Genomic DNA, 23319 nt, shown 5'->3' with positions numbered 1-23319 from the left:
GGCCGGTTGGTTCAGGCGTGCGCGCGCGCCAGGAGATGCAGTATAATTCAGCGCATGCGCCGTGTGAATGCGGCAGGCTGGGCGCATGCGCAGAGCTGTGGGAGCGGAGGGGTAAGTTCGCGCGCGCAGTTTGCCTGAGCTCGGTGGTTGCAGTTCGTCGCCTTGCTGGGCGCCGCGGTTCGCTGCGGCACAGCGCGGGGCTCCCGTACGGATAAAGCTGCCTCGCTGTGTGGTGGCGAGGTCGCTGTGGAGGGGGCAGGTGCCTAGACGTTTTGTGTGAAGCCGCAGGGGCGGGGAGGGCGCGTGGGGGGCGGGAGCTGGGGGGCAGCCGTCGAGATGGGGGCTCTGGCCTGGCCTGGCCTTGACCGCGCGCTGTGGCCTGCTGTGTGTGGGGAGAGGTTACTAGGCCTGCTCTCCCAGGCCCGCACCCCGAGGGAGAGTCAGCTGTTGGGGGGTGTCCAGTTTGAAGGCAGCCCTCATTTTCAAACCCAGCACATTTAAATGGGATGGGTATAGTCCCGTGTTATGTCGTGTTGCAGCTACTTAGCATTTTATAAATATACCTTTTTAAGTGGAAACGGATTTTCACGTAAGTGAAGATGTCTGTGTGAAACTGCTAAATGTGAAATTAATGATCCATTTGCAAAATTTGGCAGAGAACCTTTTGAATGAGGGCAGCTCCGTTGAAGGCTGTGTTATTAAAGATGCTTCACACAGAAATCACAAGTCCTATGCGTTGCATTTAGATTTTCACTTTATTTCTGGTAAACAAATGGTGTAATTATACAAGCAGTTAGTGTTTTCTCTATCACTGGTGACAGTTGAAATCAACAGATTTGTACCAAGCAATAGTTAGCTTGGTAATAGTAACTGCAAGTAATGTGTTCTTAGAACTATTGTAGAATCATATGCTTTGGGATTTTTTGCCAAAACATTTTGCAGTCATCCTTCAGCATCCCAGCTTAGTAGAGCTCAAAATTAATTTCAAAGCTTTCTTTTGCAGTCAAACAACAGTCAAGCCTTAAAGCTTCAGAAGCATGTTTGGCTGCTGCTGAAAGCAGTCTGTATGATTTTTCTTTAATGTAAAGGTGTGTAAGTCCATTCAAAGTGAGATTTTGGTATAGTTGATGAGATTGAATATGCTTCAGTTTCTGGCATTGTTTCAAGAAACACACAAGTATCTAGGCTTTGCAGAAGTATCTAGTAATAAGTTCTGGATTTCTACAACATACATGTAAAAATAAATACCTTGCTGATAGATTACTGATGCAATGTGTAACATTTTCAATTTTGGAAATAGGGTCCAATTTAGAAGTAAGGCCTAAGCCTATAAACAGTTAGATTATTAAAGAAAATCATTTTCCTTTTTGTATTAAAGGCTGTATGCACATGTAGTTGTCAGTCTAGTCTCCTGATATCAGTAACTTACTACCTCTGTTCAGGAAAGGTCGTGAGAATTACTAGCTCTTTTGGTATTGCTTTAATGAGCAGAAGCATGCATATACATTTTATGAATTTTAGTTGTGAAATTGGGGTGACTAGAAACTTGCATAAAAAGGAACAATTTCACTGCAGGAGCAAAAATAAGGTTCACTGTAATAGGATATGGCAAATTGGTAATTTCTGAGTTAATGTGATAAGTTAATAAATCAAGATGTAGAATACTTGTGAAAAACAGAAACCTGTTAATTAAGGGACTTGTAATAGAATGGAAGAAATAAGCACTAGAAATACATTTTAAGTAAACACTGGAGGTAAATGTGATGTTCATATGAAGACTGAGTTGGCATTATACAGAGATTTATCTTAATGACCTAGCTGCTTATTTAAAGGGTGAATTTTGCACAGTAGGACTTGATAATATTTGTGTTGTAACTTTTTATATTGTATTTATTCTGCATAATTTTTTCTTTATATTTCTTTTGGTCTGCTTTTGAGCTCCTCTTTTCTTTCTCCTCTAACTCATAAGCAAAACCAACAAACTGAGCTTACAGAATATCATAGAATTTTCACTGAAAATCAGTCTTTGAATAAGACATGGGCTACCTGAGCTGCATAACTGAAGCAAACTCATTGACAGAATTACTATTAGAATACACAGTCTGTGCTTCTTCACTCTTGAGTGTTCTCTGGGATCACATCAGAAAGTTCTGAGATTTCTGAACATGGCCTTTCTGAGGTATAGGGAATCTGTCTGTCCTTTCAAAATGAAATTCTTCAAAAATTTCAGCCCTTTTTATTGGACCATCACTGTAGTTTTCCATTCTTTGTGGTGTTTCAACTAGATTAGTACGTGATTCATAACCAACCACAGCAGAAATTTTTCTGTGGTTTGCAGTCATCTTTAGCCAAATTAGCCATATAGCCCAATTAGCGCCATTCAAATACTAGTTGTAGTGATCTGTTTAGGCAACCCAAACATACAGGTGTCCCTGCCACATCCTAGCACAAAGAGTACAAAATATTAAGACATATTAGTAAGGCAGTTGATAAAATCTATCAGGAACCCAGAAGTGTTTCAGTAACAAATTCCTCAAATTGTTAAGCCCTGTTTCAAAAGATAGTGTATGTATTTTAATATATAACAACTCCCAGACCATGTGTACATAGAAGTATTATCAGAGTACATACAATAATTGCCTGTTTTTGAAAGAAAGACCTACATAGCATTTTACAGTTTATTATTTGTTGTCTTAGCATTGGGGTCTCTGTTAGCAGTGTTATCCTGTGTGTTCTGAATACCCAGTGCGTAGGCACCCTAAGAAGGCCTTGCTATAGCTGCGACTTCTCTTCCCTTTTTTGTCTCACCAGTGAATTTATCTCACAGCATGCAGTCCCGCAAATTGCCATATGATTCAATATCTGGACAAGAGTCTTATTTATTCTGGCTTTACATCCATGAAACATAATTGACTGATGGATTTAAACCTGATAACTATGTAAAATCAGAATCAGACACTGTTTACACAACAATGCAAAATAATATTGAAAACAATTTGAAAAGCAAAATAATACTATGCCTGTAATACGGATTTGTACTAGTTCTGGTAGTGTACTGGTGATGTAAAGGAGATGAAAGAGCTAAAGGTAAGAAATTAAAACATCTGTGTTTTTATATGTATGTGTATATGTACACACACACAAATAATACACATATATATATATACCTCATATAGTTGTATATTTTTTATATATTTGTTTTCAATATATAAAAATATATTATGTCTTAGCCAACTGTGGAGTAGGTTCCCAGCACTGCTTCTGTTTGTTTCTGTTATATTGACGGGTTTTATTTTGGAGGCGCCTCACAGTTATTTAAGTCACACTTGCAAAAGCGGTTGAAGTGAATATTATTTGTTATCATTAAATTATTTCATTGATCTTATGCCCAAAGATGACATGCATTTAGTGCCCTAGTTAGGCTTATAGTTTCGTTGTTCTATAAATGCAAGTGAAGCATGGGGTGCAGAGGAGCAATGGAGTTCTGAACATTTATTCCAGTAAGTATCTGCCTGTTTATATCAGCTCCTCAGAGTTCACAGTCTAAAATTTTCATTTCATCATTTCAGAACAATTGAAGACAAGTTGAAAGTTTATTGTTTCAATTTGTTATGTTCAGTTTGTGACTGTTCAATTTGGTATAGATACTTGTATTTCTTTTTATCTTTGGAACTTTAATTGGTTAAAAACAAAACCAGGACAGGTTAATTTGCATCAGTGTCAGTCTAGCTAGAGAAAAAAATACAGCTTCCGACTCATCCTGTGCCTGTGTGTTAACTTGTTGGGTGCTGCCATTCTTGATATTACGCTTGGGTTATTCTGCTTTGCTTCACTACTGCCTGTTGTGCTCTGTTTCCTGCTTATTTGTCCAATTTCAGGCTATTAAATCTACTTAAATAAGTACTATAATTGACTGTCAGTGAATCTGTAAAGTATTGTATATAAGCTTCAGAGAAAGTGATTAATATTTGGTGATGTAATGTGACAAAACCCAAGACTAGTTCAAGACTAAACCTCAGATTTGTTTTATTTTAATTTATGTAAATATGTTAACAGATTTTCTTAATAGAGCCATTGAGAGTAAGTTGGCAAATAATTTGTCTTAATGAGAATTTTTTGAACCAATGAGGGCACAGATAATCTTACTATGCCATCCAGACCTCGTGTTACATTTCATGAGCTTTTAGAGAAGTCATGTGTAATACTTTCCTGTGGGCTGAGCATGCTTATGTTACAGTTGTACAAGGTCAGACCTTAATTTAACTAGCAACTGTGTATTTAATTTTAGAAATATCACAGGACACCTCAGCTTGCAGGGCATTATTCTTGGCTATTCGAAAAGCAGGCCCAAGAGTAACAGTGACAAGATAATGGGTTGAAAAGGTGAGAATGTGTTATGCTCGCCAATTTGACTAATAGTGAAATACTTTAAAACTGTAATATTTAATATACTGAATCCAAATCTAGAGTGTTATTAATCATTTTATTGCTATGAATAACCTCTTTGAGACTGCATGCCTAAGGGCCTTCTATTTATAGAGAGCTAAGCTAGGATTGCCTAGTTTATTTTAAAGATAAGAAATTAGAATAACATTAATGCATAACATTAATTTTGTGTCTGTATGTTTAATAGTGATAAACCTTTGATACACTTTTTTCTATGGAAGGACATGATTTCCATGATTAGCAAGTATTTCAGACCTTTTGCAATGAAAAAAACCATTAACTTCAAGAAAGCTGAACTGGTTTTTTAGGAAAACTGAATTTTCATTTCACAGTAAGTATGCCCATAATACAAAGTTAAAGAGCAACAATAACTAAACTTTTTATTTTTTTCCAGGGAAAAGCGGAAACAAAATCAGAAAAAGGACATATTACTCAAAATGTTTTTTTCAGAAAAATATTCTTGGTAGTGCAAAGACTAAAATTTGTTTAGAGTAAGCATTTGCAATTGTTTCTAGTGATCTAGTATCTCGATCTGGTAATAGAAAAACTGAATTTCCATAAGCAAATGAAAGAAGATTTTGCTACTGAGCATTTTAACTTTTTCACTGCTACCTCGTATAAGAGGATGCTTCTACTGCTGCTCAATGTACTAGCCACAGCTATATTCCACTGTGATCCCAGTGGAACATCCACACTTCATTTGGATCTTGTCACCTCAGCACAGCATATTACCAGCAGTGATATAGCAAATCAAGCTCCCAAAGCATTTATAAACCTCTAGTAATATGTCCAGCACTTGTGCTATTATGAGCTACTTGCTTTATCCTACTTATTCTACCATGTCACAGTCACTTGCTACCTTCTTAACTTTTTCCGTTTTATGATTTTTTTTTTTTTTGTGGGATCAAGTATTTTGAGAACAGTACACACAACATTTTTAAAGCATTACTAAACTGAGACCCTTCTAGTTAAGTCTGTGTTCAAGCAGAGCTTGGTGGCATAATCAGTTCTGGAGAGTACAGCAAAGCAGGAGTTAGTTGACCAAATAGGTAAGAAAGCTATACAACCAGGAAAAAGAAAAAAAAATTATATGATGACCTGTAAACTGTTTTATTTTTATAATCCATCAGAGATGAGGAGGAGGACAGGCAATATATATATTTTTTCCAAAATATATGGATTTTCTTAATAAATTTCTAACTAGGGTTATCCTGCGAAGTGCTGTGCGCTCTTAATCTCTTTTTGGAATCTGTGAAGCTGGAGGGTATTCATCACCTCACAAGATTAAACCTGTTAAGAAATGTTGGGAACTTTTATGAACAATAAAGTAACAGGAATATACCAAACCAGCCTTCTTTCAAAGAGCTTGCAATGTGAAGGCCTAATCCAAAGCCTGTATAAGTCTCTAGGAGTCTTTCCACTCAAATAATTTGGCTTTGGTTCAGGCTCTAAAGTAAATATAATATGATGGGCTGTAATGTAATAATAAACAAACATTAGAACTTGATTCTCCTAAGGGCTGCAATTTCAGTAGGGCTTGCAGAGCGTGGAAGTCCACCCATACAGATACAGTTCAGCTATGCTGCTTCATAGGCAGGACTCTTCACAAAGTTCAGCAGTGGAAAAGGAGAGCACTTGACATGCATGAAGACTTCAGATAGAAGGTTTTCTAAACATAAAATGTGAAGAAAAGGAAGGTGGTTTACTGTTTACCTTTAAGCTGCTGTGGTAGAAACAAGAAGTTATGAATGTTACACAAAGAGTTTTACGCTACCATCAAAATTAAAAACATTTTTATGAAGATGGGAGTAAAATAAACACACAACAGAACCTTGCCACAAAATTTTCCCGCCTGTCAACAAAGTATATTGCCAACAGTAAGAGTCGAAGAGCAGAGGCTCAGTTTCATGGCTTTTGTTGGTGATAAGGAAAATTTTAAGTTCTTGTTAATAAGAAACTTGTGGCATCATTTAGGAAATACGTTTTCACCTGCTTCATTTTACATAGTTTTTTTGACATTCCTATGTTTTGTATTGCACCTTGAAAGTTTGAGAAAGGACGTCTTCCTTTCTGCATAAAGCAAATTTTGGGGAAAATGTAGAAGAAAAAACTTAATTCTTTTTGCTGCAACAAATTTGATAAGCTTTCATAAGCTTGTTTTGATTATAAGAGTTTCAGAACATCTTTATAATTCTTTGTATACATATGGAGAAGATCATACTGTTCTGCATCTGACAGGAAACTTGATCAAAGTTCTCAGAAATTTCAGAAATCCTTTTCCGCAGGAGTTCTGCCTGAAGTTCACTGTTCTAGAACACAACTTCCAGAACTTCTGAGCATGAACAGGACATACAGTGGATTTAACATTAGGTAGTATGTGAAACATCTTAGTACTTGTGTTTGCATTCTGCTGACCAGTTCATCAACTAGCTAGTGTGTAAAATCTTTTTCGACCTGTTATGCTGAAGCCCTGTTTAGAAACAGAGGTAAGGAGCAGAGAATCCTTTAGACTAGCGTTGTTTATGGTGAATAACATGAAGGACTATTCTTTTGAACAAAAGAAAGGGGCAGGCCATAAAAGATTTTTTTTAATTTATGGAAGTTCTTTGCAATCAGAAGTGGCAGTCAAGACCAAAGTTGTGTATGTTTTCCTTCAAATAAAATGGGGCTGAGGTTTGGGGGTTTTTTTTCACTTGCCTTCACATTGGCTATCTTGGATCGTGACACTAATACATACACATTGAAAGAGGTGTGAATCTGAATCAAGAGACCTTTAGCTTCAGAGTCATTCTGTCTCAGAATCTTACTGTTTTGTTTTGTGAGATTTATCATACTATACTAAATAGTAAACTGTTTGTGGATGGGATTATAATACTGGGTATGATGTTTTGATTGAGTTATTAATTTCTGAAACTTCCTTCTAAAAAGAAATATTGTTAGCATTTTCTCCTGTAGATCAAATACTAATTTGCAAGTTTTTGTTCTTTACAGACGTTTTATGATCTATAGATACTTTATTTTACACTTAAAGGACCTACAGGAAAATGGTGTAACAGGCAACATTCCTGACCTTCCACTTAAAATTTGCTAGTAAGGCATTTGGCTGATGTGATATCACTAGTGCAAAACATACTGAACATCAGCTACAGTTAAAGTTGGTGATATGAGCAGACCAAATTTAAACTAGTGACTATAGTTAAAAGATGCAGCATATTCCATTACTAATCCTCTGAGCATTCCAACTACTCTCAAACCTTGAAAATAATCACTAAGAGCCTAATCCAGGGAAGTTTAGCATCACTATGGCTTGTCTTCTGAACGTCCAGTGAAATTCAGGATCGCAAGAATAGTGCAAAGACTTAAAGACCTTTGCTTAGTTTCATACGTCATGCATTGGCGGTGCAAAAGTAAAGCAAGATTTGGAAGTGAGGCTTTTTTTGACCATATTAATGATCATTACAAGTGATAATTAATGACACAAGATCATTGTGATGTTTTATTATACAGTATTACCTGTCTGTGAAGTGTAAAATCTTATACAATATTATATTAATATGATTGGCTTTTGCATTTGATGTTATATCTCTCAAATCCCATATTTTTTAATTGAGAAGACATCCCCATGGTCTGTTCCGCACCAAGAAGGGCGGGGGGGGGGGGGGGGGAATACAGGTTGCAACTGAAAACTATCTAGTAAAGTTCTTTTGAATTCAGAACTGGGTGAAGAGCTACCACACAAGCTGTAATGAGATGCCATGGGCTTTCTCAGTCTGAAATTCTGTGTCCAAACAGTATTAATTGGTGGATCACTTACATCTACTGCCAATACCACTCTAGGTGAAGGAAGCAGGAAAAAATTCTCTTTTTCCATCAAAAAAAGAGTCAGGTTAGTTAATAGCTTCTATGAATTAATTTGATTTTTGTATAATCCTGAACAAGTATGATATGTGATCATCCTTATAACATAATATTTGATTCTCAGTAGCTGACCTTCCCTGTAAATAATTCAGTCTTTTTTTTCTTTTTACTATGAATTTTAAACATATATGTAGTTTGGTTTGTTCATGAATTGCTTGTGAATGCCTGTTTTAGATTGGGAATCATTCGTAAGTTTATAACTTTGTTTACTGTTCATTATACTTTTGTGGAAATCATATATTCACTGATTTGATGACCGTAGCTTTCTAAAGAGGAAATGTCTTGTTTTGTGGTTCACAAATTGTCTAATATTTGGTTCTAGGTGGTAAATGTAATATGCAAGTAATAAAAAGCTTTTCCAAATGGCATGTCCAGTACTCCCAGTTCAAATGTTTCCAGGGTCGTTTCTTTTTCTATCATTTTTAAATAGGAATAAACTCACCAGAATATTATTAAATTAAAACAAATTGATAGAAACACCTGATTCTGTTATAAGAAATATTCAGATATACCTTTGCAGCGTATGATCCTTAGCAAGTATATTTTGTGCGTCTTTCAAGATAGCTCATCATTCCATAATAAATGATGGATGGAAGTGAAGATTTGGTCGAAGATCTGCTCACTGATTATGCCATACAGCTTAGCATTCAAGAATCAAATGCAGCCAAGACACCAGTATCTTCCAGCTATAACGACAGGTACTGTGAATTCAATGCACATGTGAAGAGATTATGCCATATTTTTAGAGTGTTTTGAGACACTCCTATTGTTTTAGTGCTTTGTATCTTCCTAAAAAGAATTCTTAGTTCGGCCATTATCTGTCTTTCTCAATGAAGCATTGTCTGAAGCAATGATTAAAAAGAGTAAGCAGAATAAAATGTTGATTTTTTTTTTTTCTCATACATTTCTAGAAGATCAAACTTACAAGAACATGTGATTTGTTAGTTATTTGTCTGCTTGTTGCAGCCCTTCCCTGTGCACTCAAACTGCTTATACAAAAAAATCCAAATTAAAATAACAATAAAAAGCCCTCAGGAATGATCCACCAAGGATTCATACACGACATTAATGATATGGTTAAGACTAGTTCCTTCGACTAGAAAATATTGGCCTCAACTGAGCTATTCAGGGTGGCAAAACTCTACCTGCAGTTACTCAGAGATCTGTGCTGTATGAGCAACGTTCTAAGAGCTGAAGAGAGCTGCTCTGAAATGCCTTCTAGAGCAACCTATCTCTTTGGGGTTTACAGAGAAGATTAAATTCACTTGGCTACACTAATACTTCCCCTAGTTTTTTTGGCCATTTGCATTCTTTTAAAAAGTATATTTGTGAAACGAAGCATGATCTTAATAGAAGTTCTTTGGCAATAATCTCATAAATATTTTTTGCAGAATGCTCTATGTAAAATTGAAAGGGAGACAGAACTGTAAGTCTCAATTGACTAATTTCCTGTGAGATCTCAAGGAAGTTTAGGTCCTCATAAGGGGCTCCTATTGTAAGATTGGAATCTCTCTGTTTACTGAAGGCTCTCACTAAAGCCACTAGGTATTTTTTTATTTGACTGCTCCTTTATCTATTTTTTTTCTGGTCCGGTTATTATGATGTATTTATCATCAAAATATCTCAAGGCACTAGCAAGCACCAGCATTCAACTTCTATTTCATGCAGGTTTAAATGATATTGTTAACAATATTGACAACTCATTTTCAGAGAAAATTGTAACATTGATGCCATCAAGCTCTCTTTCATTAAGGAATATTGATATTCTGATGCCATCAAATTATTTACTATCTAATGTTTCTGAATCTGAAACGCTTGTTTCTGTGTAACCGTGTGACAAAAACACTTTTTAGTCCACTTCTGTTCCAAATTAGAAGATTTGTCAGAGCACTTCACAGCTGCTTCTGGAAACTGCTATACTAGGGGAGCAGAGTGGGGAGAAGGGAAAGGAACATGAAGAATACGCTCTGGGGATTCCTTATGAAGTCATCTTGCAGCATGAATTGCATCTAACTTAGGAACTTTGGATACTTTTGAAGTGCCACAATACAGGCAAAACTAAAGAGGTCACAAGGCTAATCAAGATTGCAGCTAATGTATTTGAAGGAAAGCTGGCTCTGATGAGAAGCAAATGGCAAATATTGAATAAATGATTTCATATAATGCATTTATTATTTGGTTGTATTTTCTGTTTTCTGAGTTTTTTTGATAGATTTGTACCACCTAGTGAGGAAAACAGGAAAATTGTAACAGCCATAAAGCAAGGTAAAACCCCTAAAATGAAATAATCTTTATGCAAAACTCTGAGCTTTCAGCATATTATTTTCAACTGCATCTCATTTATCTATTGGATTTTATTAAGGTCAAGTATTTGGGCTCCAAGACCTTGTGAAAAAGAAATATGCTTTGGATGAAGCTGATGAAAAAGGGTGGTTTCCACTGCATGAGGCTGCAGCTCAGCCAATTCAGCAAATACTTGAAATCATTTTGGATGGTGAGTAAGGTAAAGATATCACACAAGACCCAAGATAGTGGGAGCAGCAAAGAAACAACAATAAGCAAGCATGCACAGAAATAAGCTGGAACTGATTATTAAAGAAAGTATGAACATGTTCCTTCATGGAGCATCTTGCTATGTTGTTTAAATATCAGGCAAACTTTGTTTTGGGGAGGTCATATGAATTTACATGAGCAAAGACCTTGGGCCATGTTTTAACACTTTGTTCAAAAACCTATAGGTATGTAGAGCAAAAATTGCTATTCAGTACTCAGTCTGGCAGTACTAGTTAGATTAAGTTAAGCATAATTACAAATAATTTTCATAAAGATTTAGCATGTGAGGATTTCTGGTGTATGTGTATGTCCTAATAGCCTCGTGCTTTAATTTTATCTTTTTTCTCTTTATTAACTCTAGCATCTTATAAAACAATGTGGGAATACAAAACATGTGATGGAGAAACACCATTAACTTTGGCAGCAAAAGCTGGCTTTGTGGAAAATGTAAGAACATTACTGGAAAAGGGTGTTTGGCCAAATACCACAAATGACAAAGGAGAAACTCCACTTCTTATTGGTAATCGCCTCCTTTCCCTGTGTTTAAGCAAAAAGAATTGTAGCGCTTCCTCTCAACTAAACTGTCATGTCCATTTCTGCAGACTCAAAACCTGACTCTAACAAAGGGAATATAGGGCCATTTTTGCAAATCTTTATAACTGTGAGTAATTTTTATTCACCTAAGTACTCCTGTTGGTTTATATGTTTTAAATGGTGGTCATCTTTTAAGATGAAACTAATATCCAGCACTTACTAAAATGTGCCCAGCATTCAGCTGAGCACTAGTTATGCCCTAGGTGATCACTGAGCTGAAACTTTGCTCTTAAAGATACTCCTAAGAGTCTGATACCTATTTATTTTCTTCAACACAACTTCTCTATATCTTCAGATACCCATCTTAAGGTACAAGTATTGTACAAAGAATAAGCTGTTGCTTAAATTTTGGACCTGTAGTTTTTATTGGAGATTTTTATTTCTATTGAATGATTTCAAAATCACCCAGCTCATTTCCCTCCCTCTATAGAAAATGAGCTTCAACTACATTGCTGAGTAATACCTCAAGAAAGGCGATTCTTTTGGAAGATTTTATACTGTTGGTAGATTTAAATATGCTTTACCATATATGAGTAATTTAGCTGTATCAGGTTATAATTCCTGTTGAAACTGGAAATATCTTCATTTTTCTGAAGATAATCTGTAAAATTACTACAATTCTCATGTACTGTATAACAAAATACCATTATACTGTGTAAGAAAATATGATATATAATGCAATTAGCAATATTAAAATGCTCAGTTCTCTGAGGTTTTTTTGACTTTGATTGACTCAGATGCAATTAATGTATTGAAATTTTAAGGATCTAAGGTGTTTCTAGAGGCCTACTTTGAAATATCTTTCTTTATGTTGTTTCAGCTCTTTACAGTTGTTTTAAGTCTGAAACTTTTACACTATTTTCAGCCTTTGCTATTTAATGAATTGTGGAAAGAAAAACTATCAGTAATATAAAGGATGTTTTCCCTTATAATGACAATTTATTTCCATAAATATTTCCCTACACAAACTCCTGAAAATCAGATCATCAGCTATGTATTGTTTGTGGTTTTGTATCACCTTGGGCTGAGATATGCTAGTAGATATTGGTCTGCATCATGTATTTCAGTCTTAGACTCAGCATGACAGAGGATCAGGTGGCTAACATTTAATAGATGATATTCAGAGTTAGTTATCATTTAGTTATTCCTTTTAATTCTAAAACTCTGGTTTAAAGGGTTCTTCAGTACAAACAAAGGTAAATGCTGAAGTATCTAGTGGGATAATTTCTGCTTTCAGGTTCATTAACTAATACTCTACTTGAAAGCAATTATGGATAATTATGAAGACTATTGCCTCTTAAAAACCTTTGACTTGTATAATGGGACATTCACAGAAGTTAATTTTATTAACCCCTGATGCTGATCTCTCTCAGCTCCCTCATCAATCAGTGGAGAGATCCACTATTCCAAAGGACAGTTTGGAAGTGAAATTAGACTCTTACTCTGGATCTTTTATGCAGATAAGTTCCAGTTGTAGTTATCCATCAAAATTTCAAACTTGGAATCTCAAAAGGGCAGAATGTGGCCTGTAAGTATGACAGATGTCAATTGTACTTTGGCTAACAGCAGCCACAGAGTACACTCTAGGATTAGAGATACGAGATGACTAAGTTACAACTGTAATTTTCTGGGAGCATTGTAATGTTTGTACCATCATTAAAAGTAAAGGACTGTGTTCTAATATTGTATTATTTTTATTGTTGCTTTTTCCTTCTAGAAGTCACTTCTGCTTTCTCAGAATCTAACTGATGCTGCTTTTGCTCTCAATGTTCCAAACTAACATATTTTACAACTTGTGTTGTTTTACCTTGATTTCCTGTGTAGTGGATATCACTGTTTACTTGCCGGTGAGTTTGATCCCCACATTTCTAGAACTGGAGATCTTTTTAATTTCCTCATATCGGTGCAGAAGAAAAAATTTTTCTAGACTTACTAGTTCATCTTTTAACTTTCAAGACAATATATCTAAAAATTTAATTGTATTATTTTCATCCCTTTTTAAAATCTTCAAGCTATAAGGAGGCGCTCTTTTCAAATGGCATCTATTCTGATTAAACACAACTGTCATATCCACCAGCCGTGTGTGAAACGTTGGTCAGCAATGCATGAAGCTGCAAAACAGGGTTGCAAAGATATTGTTTCTCTTCTTCTGAAGAATGGTGGAAATGTGAACCTCAGGGATGGATATGGAGTAACACCATTAGGTGTTGCTGCTGAATATGGTCACTGTGATGTGCTGGAGCATCTTATTCATAAAGGTATGTAGTCAGGTTAAAAAAAGCCGCACCTCCATATGTTTAGGGCAGTAATAGAAAAGGAAAGGAAGAGCAGTGATGAATCAGATTTGGATACTTGGAAGGAAAGGAAGCATATGTGAATATGGACTGGAATGATGTTTACACGTTTCCATAATGTATGTAAGAGAGGTGGCAGGTTTGCTATCAATCCATTTCAATCAAGGAGGGACTTACTGCTTTATCTCCCCTTCCTTCTCTGACTTCCATTCCTTTCCCTTCCCTGCCTTTCACTCCCTTCCTACCCTTCCTTCCCTCCAAAAGTGTATAGAATTATAGTGGTATTAATTACTGGAATTAAGTGTGTTTTGAATTTTGAAAAACTCAGTTAAAAGCTTTAGTTCAAAGCAGACCTCACTCAAGTGAGCATTTTCCAACACTTGCATTTGTATCTGTACAAGATGTGTTTTGCCTTTGAGGTTAAAATTTGCCATGAGAAATATTTCTTCTTTTCTTCTGAAAATGAGGAGGAAAGTAATCTGGGCTGATTTTTGTGATGACCTGCAAATTAACTGTGATATAACAATAAACTCCCTATCCTTCTTCAAGGTGGAGATGTCCAGGCCTTAGCAGATGATGGTGCATCGATACTATTTGATGCAGCTGGAGGAGGTAATCCAGACTGCATAGCACTTCTTTTGGAGTATGGAGGAAGTGGCAATGTGCCTAATAAGGCAGGACTGCTTCCCATACACAAAGCAGCTTATGAGGGACATTACCTGTGAGTATGAGTTCGGGCTTCACATTTTATTTAAGATACTCTGTGGCTCAAGGTCAAATTGAAGAAGACTGTGTTAAACATGCAAATGTACAGATCATTTGTATTTCAGAAGTACTTGTATTACATTAATATGAATTAACTTTTAAATGTTATTTTAGCACATACACTACAAAATACCAAACTTACTGCCTAGGACTAAGTGAAAACCACTGAAACAAATTAACACAAGGTCCCATTTGACACTGCTGAAAACAGATGTTTGTGTGTTGTAATATTCTTGTGCAAAGTGTCTTGTAAGTTAGCATACAGCTGGATGATGGTCTGTTTTCTTCGTGCAGGGGAGTGATGCCTTACTAATTATCTTCACTGTTTTTTAGGGCCCTGAAATATCTCATTCCAGTCACATCCCAAACTGCCATCCAGAAAAGTGGGTTAAGCCCTGTTCACTCAGCAGCAGATGGCCAGAATTTGCAATGTCTAGAGCTCCTCATTGAAAGTGATTTTGATGTCAATACTCTGTTGGCTGAACACATTTCAGACAGTTATGATGATGAAAGGAAAACAGCACTCTATTTTACTGTTTCTAACAATGACATTCTCTGCACCGAAATATTACTCAAAGCAGGTGCAAATCCGAACAAGGATCCTTTAAACTGTCTCCTTGTGGCAGTGAGAGCTGGTAATCATGAAATAGTAAGGCTGCTCCTATCCTATGGAGCAAATGTCAACTGCTGCTTTATGGTGGTCAATGATACCCATTTCCCCAGTGCCATTCAGTATGCCTTGAATGATGAGGTGATGTTAAGGCTCTTGCTCAATCATGGATACAATGTGGAGATGTGTTTTGACTGTATGCATCAAGATATCTTTGGAAATTCCTTTGTATGGTCAACTCCAGAGGAAGAAATTCTCCCAGGATGGACTTCTTCTGCAATTAAGGATAATCCAGTAAATACATACCTTATTTCCTTCTCCTCACTTTTCTTATTGGCCAGTTTTAAAATTTCCTGATTATTGTGCATAATTAAGATTAAGATACTGGCAAAATCCCTTTTTAAAAGACCTTAAAAATAAAAGAGCCTTTCTTCAGTTTTGACTCTGAGATGGAGAAAATTATGTGTGAGGAGTGACTAGTTTGGGGCTTGTATATTAGAGATTTAGGAAGAAAGATTTAAGAAGCCACAGGGCAAGAAATCAGAATTTCTATTTCTGTCCAACAAATGGAATAGATGTATTTCCAAAGAGAAATCACTGTCAAACAGAACAGTGCAGGAAATTATAGCAATGTTGTCACAGATATTGGCCTTCAAGCCTGTCCAGACAGATTAAGGGATCACAGAAGTTAAGCGTGGAAGCAAATGACTTTTGAAGTAATCTACCTAGGTATTAGTTTATGACTGTTAACATTATTTCTAATACTTTATTTTAATTATCTTCTATCATTGCTTTAAAATTTGTTATTTTGGTATTCTTTTGCACAAATTTTGAAATTATTATTTGATGTGTTTTCCCTTTCAGTTCTGTGATTTTATTTCTGTTCCTTGGTTGAAACATTTAGCAGGAAAAGTGGTTCGTATTTTCATAGATTATATGGATTATGTTCCTCTATGCACAAAAATTAAGTTTGTCCTAGAAACACAGAAGGAATGGCCAGAGATACGTCAGATACTGGGTAAATATCTACCTTCCAGTTAATGACTTTATGATTTATTAGAGACTTTAACTGCCTATGCCAGGCCATATTCATCCAAAATATTTTACAATTCCCCTGTACTAGCTAAGAAGCAGGTTTTGTCCATCATCCATTTCTCAGATTGAGGCAGATCTTTGCCTGTTGCCGCTTGTCATACGTTAGCTAACTTCCCTGGAATATAGCAAACATGCACCTGGTGAGAATTACTCTCACAGAGAATGTCATTGTTCTGTGGGAAGCCCCTTTAGTTAGCTGGGACTGTTGAGGTACTTCTCAAACTCCTTATTAACCCATGCATTTTTAAGACACCAGCCACTGGACAGCTGTGGGAGACAGGATGTTTTTTAACGAGGAATATTGCTCGCACATTTGTCTTTCTTTTCACTCCCTTGATCCTTCAGCTCTACTAGTTGTTTGAGGAGTACCATAAGAACAGGTTTTACATGCCAGAATATTCAGGATTATAGGTGGTGACAATGAGTGTACCATCACAATTGTACCATCATTTCTGAAGTCTGATTTTCATGATACATGTTTGGGGTTGTCATTTTTAGTACACCAGTTGAATAATATTTCCTATGTATGCTTTTATTTTTAAAACTCTACAAATTATCCTGGGTCTTCCACCTTTGATGGCACCAAAGATAGGCTTGACCTCCCTTAAATTTAAAAATCTACAGGCTGGATGTCTACATCTGAGCTAGCTGTGTGGAGAAAAACTTCTAGAAAGTAACTCGTCTATGATATATTAAGATGAGATATATATTAGGATGAGATGAACCAAGATGATTATTTCCCCTTCATTGCTACAAGGGGAGTGTGGGCATCTAATTCAGTTTAATGGACATTTATATCATGTATACCATAAGTTAGCTTAAATGAATCTCACTTCTTAGCTGTATATAGTTTTTCCTGAGTCCAGTAGATCTTTCAAGATCTGCCAGCATCTCAGAAGATTTAGAACTTTGATATTTAGGAGTTTTGATTTCCTTTCCAATTCAGTGGTGAAATGAAACCTTTACCATCTAAAAAATGAGCCTGGGAAAAATACACTGAGAAGCACCAAAGCCAATAGTGAAACTTTGATTTTAATCGGCCTGTCATTTAACCTAATAAATCAGATTCACAAAATCTGACATATTTGCCTGGTAACTTAGAGTATGTGATTTCATGTGTATGTGGGATAACTTAATCCCACATTTTGAAGGACGGTAAATTTAGATAATTCATTAGTAATACAGAATGTAATTATTATTTTATTTTTTATTATTTTAAATAAATTATTTTATAGCTGTTGCAATAATATTTTGAAAACATACTTTTAGATCTCCAAAATTCAGTTCATGCAAAGAATGAATTTCTAATTGTCCTTAGAAAAGCATCTGACAATTTCTTTTGGTATGTGAAAATGTTAATGTACCAGGATATAAACTAGACTGCAATAGGCTTTGCATAACGAGTGGTTAAATTCACTGGAAAATGCTCCATAAATATCCAGATGATAAACTGGAATTATGACTTTAAAAATTAGATAATGAATTTTAATACAAGTTTATTAAACTTGTATATTATTGATAAAATTCTTTGGAGGGTCATCTAACATGTCTAACATGAAACAACCTTTTTATTCTTAGCTGTCTTTTCCTTATTTTTTCTTATACATTGTTCTGTTGGGGAAACATATAAACAGTTATTTTTGTATTCATTAATTTTATTTAACTTTTTTTTAAATTTTTAGATAGCATTTGATTTAACATCAGCTGTTTAAGAGCAAAATATTTAGATTTAAAGCTGATACCCTGTATTTAATTTTGCTTTCATAGTTTATATCAGCATGCAGAGGAAATCCTTCTGGTTATTGTCACAGGAACATCAAAATAATTTGGTTGTCTTAAGTACTCATACTTCAAGTATGTTGAAATACATTGATCTGTTCAGGAAAGCTGAGCTCTTGCAGTGATGTAAATTCTCATATGAAGTGTTTATTTAGAAGACTCAAAAGTCCCAGGCATGATAAGGTCTGGTCCTGGTGCATTATTGATACAGCAGAAATTGAAGATGCTAGGTAGTTTGCATGGCTGGCCTCAGCATCCATTTTTTTAAGATGTGCACCTAAAGAAAGGAGAGATCATTCACCACTCATCATTTATTATGCTAAATAATGTCCTGGTTTAATTATTCAGATACTTTGGAGATGCAGTTCGGTGTGCATATTTCCGAAAGTGGACAGTAATGTTAGGCAGATAGCTGAAAGAAGAAGGTTTATCATGAAATATCAACAGCATGTAACATCACATTTTGGAAGTAAAAGGAATGGTATTTTATTCATAAATGGCAAATTAATAGCACTCCAAGGTAATAGATTTTGATGTTAATTTTATTAGAGCATGTTTTAAGGTTGTGAATTGGGGTACCATCATTGTTGATGGCGTTTTTTCCCCACCGTTTCTCTCTTGCTATTTTTTTAGATAATCCTCGCTCATTGAAGCATCTATGTCGTCTGAAAATACGTAAACTCATGGGACTAAAGAGCCTCCAGAAACTGTCATCCATGAAGAAGTTTCCACTTCCACCAGTTCTCAAGAACTATATCCTATATAAAGAATATGATCTGTATGGAGAAGGGATACATTTAGATTAGTTTTAAAAAAATAACTGTACAATCTGTACTTTGACTCATTTCTTTACTATTTTTGACTAGCTGGAGAATTGTTTAGTTCGTTTTATGGTTCAGAACACCCTGATATTTGTTGTAAACAGGTCTTTTATGGGAACAGGTTTTTCTGAAAAACCAGCACGTTAAAGCTCAACTTGGATTTTATGTTTTAAATCAACATTGTATTATCCAAATACTGGCTAAAGTCAGAATACGGATACTATAATAATTGTGTGGAACAGTAAATGGAAATTTAGGTAAATAAAGGATAAAAATTGTTTTTAATGATTATTCCAAGAAGAATTTTCCTGAGGGACTCCTTAATGAAGATGATAAACATGATTACTGCTCTCATTTTTTAGCATCAGATTATTTGGAAAAGAAATGTGTAATTTAGTATGGCAAAGAAAATTAAATCACTACCTGCACTTCTCTGTCATGTAATTGGCCTGAAATATAACACATTTTGTATTTTGAGAATTATAATCCTATTATAAAATTCTCCAAAAAAAATCAAAGGTTCCTTTTTGCTATTTTGGCGGAGTGTATGTTCCCAACTACAGCTTCTGTGCATGCAAGGTAGCATGGTATAATTCTTGGCAAAGACTGAGAGACTTTATGTAGGCTTTTTTAAAGAAAAAGTGGATTTTGATGGACCAAAAAAAAAAAAAAAAGGAAATCAAGCAGCATGTTGTTGCTTGATTACTTGAGAAATAATCTCATAACTTTAATTATGGTTCCTACAGAGTTTTGTCAGATCACTTCCAAACCTGACTAAACAACACTCTTAGCCGTGCTGTGATGCACTTGGCAGTATATTTCTGTACATGCCTAGAGGAAAATACATCTGCTTAAATAATCTTTAAACTACTCTATCAGAAGTGAACTGCACTTCAGCCTTTTGCAATTCTACCATCCCTTTTATGTTAGGGGAAAGAAAAAGTTCAAAAGCCCTAAATTCAAAATTGATTTCACATGGTGGATGTCAGCATTATGTAGTGCCTAAGTCAGAGTGTAGCAAAACACTTAGCTCTGGTTCTCTCTCTCTCTCTCTCTCTCTCTCTCTCTCTCTCTCTCTCTCTCTCTCTCTCTCTCTCTCTCTCTCTCTCTCTCTCTCTCTCTCTCTCTCTCTCTCTCTCTCTCTCTCTCACACACACATGTGCGTGTGCACGCACACACACAGGAGCAAACAAACAAAAGATCAGCTCAAGCATCCTTCTGCCCTACTCAGTGGGCTGGTTTGGGTTTTTTTTTTCCCCCGTTCTTCAGAATTTCTCCTTATTTTTTATTTACTCTATATAATTGCCACAAATAACTTGGTTAGAGATGTAAATTCCAATTCCAAAGGCAGCTACATCAGTCCCTTTGTGGATCTGTCCTTGGTCACAACAGATTTAAGGGACCAAATGGAAAGAATAAAAATTACTGGTCTGTGACATGTACAGGGTCAAACAGATGATTTAATTGTTGCTTCTGGTCTCAGTAGGATTACTAGTCATCTGGGTTTCCCAGACTTGTCCTCTGTTTCTTGACAGAAATTTTGTCCAGGATGAAAAAGTAGTATTTGGTTATTTTTGCAAAATTTCTAGGTATTTGGCATCTGCTGCTGACTCCTGACTGTAGGATGTCCCACTCCACACAGGGTCTGAATGCAGAATAGTCCATGAAACCAACATGGCTTTTCACAGTTAGGGCTCCGTAGGTCAATGCATCCTGGACATACCGGGCTAAATGCCTGTATGCTGAATAAACATATATACAAAACCATAAACAGATACTTCTTTGTGGAAATTCCTAGGAAGAAATATAGGCATAATAAAGCCTAAATAGTGGTAATTTTGATGAATACAGTGACCATAATACAAGAACCTGAATAGTCGCATATCTAATTCAGCATACTGCAACAGGTAAGCAGTAATGGAAGCATGATTAAATAGGACTTTAGACAGATGATTTTAAATCCTTTCTGTGGCTAGAGCCAAATTCCATTAGTAATTTTAGTTCATGGGCTGAGGTTTATATTTAGGACTATATACATACCTCAAGCAATAGTGAAATCACCTCTGGCATCAAAGCATTCAGCTCTAGGACAGTGTATTGCCACAAATGTTAAAAATATCATGGACTAGTCCTTGAAATATCATGAGGTAAGCTAAAAAGCTTTTTATATTTTTGGATTTATCTTTTAACCAATACAAGTGGAACCCTTTTTGTTGTTTGGTAGCCTATTATACAAGGTGGCCTAATCCTGTTTTAAAGCTTTTTTTTTTCCTTCAACATTGAAAATGTTTATTTACTGAAGACCATCTTTTTTCCCCCTAGGTGTTAAAGAAAATATCATGACCTCAGAAAGCATCTGGAATACTTCTAAGACATCTCTGAACAGCAAAGGAAGAGGGAGGAACAAAACTTGGTTTTAAAGGGTACATAAGGAGAGAGAGTTACAGAAAGGAAACTCTTTACCTCATGTCATGCTGATGACACAGCTAGGAATTGAACACGTCTTTTGAATCCCATGTTTTGCAGCCAGATCATTAAATTTCACTTTTCTGGAGCTGAGTATGTATTGGTGGGAGCAAGAAAAGTAAGTGGTCTAGGACTGGCTGTTTTGTGAAAAGAGGAAAAGACAGCAGCCACAGCTGTAAGAAGAAAGTGCTAGGGAAAATGACTACTTTTTTCCTTACTTGGACTCTAATTGAACCCTTGCGATCTAGGGATTTTGTTTTCTCAGCAATCTGGATGTGACTCACCAGGTGTTCCATCGCAACCCAATTCCGTGGCATGTCTGCCCCATTAGCAACATTGGTCAGAAGAAATTAAATGCCCTGGCATTGATTCAGGCATGCTCTGGGGTAAGGACTTCTATCAGGTTGAAGGCAATGTTTGAAAGCAGGGGTATAATTCAGTCTCTGTTTCTCATAAAATCTGACACAAACAGCTGCACCAGACTGATGAGCTCTCCAGGGAGCCAGACATTCAACTGTGGTTACATCAGCCTTTGCAACACCAGAGAGAGACTTTGTAGCTTTAAGTTTTTTCAGAGCTCAGTCAGGGACCAGTAAGTTCTGTGTATGATCAGCTATTCCCCATCAGGCCCATAGTGTTGTGGGTACCTTCCACACAACTTCCATGCACTGCTACCATCTAATCTTGGAAGCTGGCGTGGCAGATCCTTGTCCTGTGCTACCAATGGGGGAAAATTTTGCTGCAGGAGTCAGTGTTCTGGCTCGGGCTCTTCATGCCTGAGCTGCTCTTTCTCAGATTATTCTTGGCAGTATGGGAGTCGCGCATGGAGAGACAGAGTCACAAAACAGTGATCTTTTGTGTCTGCTTTGAGGTGGGCAAAGAGATTTTTCTGACTGTTATTTGGGACAGAAAGAAGCCTTTAAAATACCTAGCTCTTTAGCTATGGTATGCATGGTGAAAAGCAACATAAATTCATGAGTGTTTATCTCTGTAGAAGAGCTCTCTTCTCTTTTTGCTTATCCATCACTCCCGTCACTAGGCACCTAATCAGCAAACAGTCTCTTGCCCTCATCTGTATGTCTTATTCTGTGTAGCCAGTATTGTCTCTCTGGTGTACTCTGCCACAGCTCTAGTCTGTCTTCTAAGTCAGTCCCTTTAAAGCCTCCACTGCCTATTTTTTTCCATGTGAGCCTTGGAACTGATAGGTCTCCGCTCAAGAAAAAGGTATCAGGAAAAGCAAAACCAGCCACAGTGAATTTCAACCTTAATGGCTCTATACTGGGCTGCTTCTCTCCCTGACCTTTCCACTGTAATTTGTTCATTTGGAACCTTACGATCCAAGGTGTCTATCCTTCAGACTCTTTTTTGGCTCCCTAGAGATAATGACCCTGATTCAAAAATAAATCTACTGCCTCCAAGTGCATGGAACAATCTTCAAAGAAATCCATTCTGATTCTTTACCAGGACAAATACAGGATTAATCAGAAAAAAGTACATGGTTAAGTGCACTGAAGTGCTGTATAAATATTTAGAGGTATATATTATGATAGGAAGCATTTGCTCTCTGAAATGTTCCCTTAAGTGTCACTCACATCAGTGAAAGATGTACTTAAATCAGGTGGAATATTCCCTTAGGAATCTGTTTTTCATGGTTCTCCTGAAAAGCTGTAAAAACACATTACTAAATTGCTAGTAGTCACAAGGCTGATATACAACAGTGTAGCTCTGGTGACACATACGAAGTGTTTACATTTCATTTTTAAAATTCACATTTTCAGTAGCAGTCTCTACATTTGATCCAGTCTTAGGGCAAAACCTTTTGACTGCTTATTCTTCATATGCTAGATATGGTACCCAGAACTACCATTGTCATTAATATGGGCTATTTACAGAATAAAGACAATACAGTAGAGAATTTACCTTACCTACTACATCTTCTTCTTTTCAATTCCCCATGATTTTCATCATTTATTTATAT

The 23319-nt window shown here is 36.2% G+C and overlaps 1 protein-coding gene across 25 annotated transcripts; it reads left to right on the top strand.

The window, feature by feature from the left end:
• Nucleotides 1-33: 33 nt before the first annotated feature.
• ASB15 (ankyrin repeat and SOCS box containing 15) lies at nucleotides 34-19160 on the top strand. Of its 25 annotated transcripts, none has more exons than XM_064506810.1 (13): nucleotides 34-111; nucleotides 4289-4383; nucleotides 4634-4777; nucleotides 8284-8332; nucleotides 8925-9062; nucleotides 10565-10629; nucleotides 10727-10858; nucleotides 11279-11437; nucleotides 13524-13769; nucleotides 14355-14526; nucleotides 14904-15474; nucleotides 16045-16198; nucleotides 18688-19160. In XM_064506810.1, the coding sequence occupies exons 5-13, from the start codon at nucleotides 8947-8949 to the stop codon at nucleotides 18858-18860; spliced, it is 1788 nt and encodes a 595-aa protein (XP_064362880.1). In that variant the 5' UTR covers nucleotides 34-111; nucleotides 4289-4383; nucleotides 4634-4777; nucleotides 8284-8332; nucleotides 8925-8946; the 3' UTR covers nucleotides 18861-19160. The 25 variants fall into 25 exon arrangements, with proteins under 25 accessions (XP_064362880.1, XP_064362877.1, XP_064362860.1 ...); XM_064506807.1 differs by having other exon boundaries at nucleotides 8239-8332; XM_064506790.1 differs by having other exon boundaries at nucleotides 8161-8332.
• The last annotated feature ends 4159 nt before the right edge of the window (nucleotides 19161-23319 follow it).

The sequence above is a fragment of the Dromaius novaehollandiae genome, chromosome 1 (genome assembly GCF_036370855.1).
Source record: "Dromaius novaehollandiae isolate bDroNov1 chromosome 1, bDroNov1.hap1, whole genome shotgun sequence".
In the NCBI taxonomy this organism is placed as follows: domain Eukaryota; kingdom Metazoa; phylum Chordata; class Aves; order Casuariiformes; family Dromaiidae; genus Dromaius; species Dromaius novaehollandiae.
Note: the sequence above shows the minus strand (reverse complement) of the source record. Positions and strands in the feature narration are given on the sequence as shown.

Excerpts from the sequence above, each read along its gene's own strand:
- ASB15 (XM_064506855.1), top strand. The coding sequence starts at position 8,947 with ATGATGGATGGAAGTGAAGATTTGGTCGAAGATCTGCTCACTGATTAT. Across the intron at positions 11,438-13,523 it reads AGAAACTCCACTTCTTATTG|CTATAAGGAGGCGCTCTTTT; the intron begins GTAATCGCCTCC and ends AAAATCTTCAAG. Across the intron at positions 15,475-16,044 it reads CTGCAATTAAGGATAATCCA|TTCTGTGATTTTATTTCTGT; the intron begins GTAAATACATAC and ends TTTCCCTTTCAG.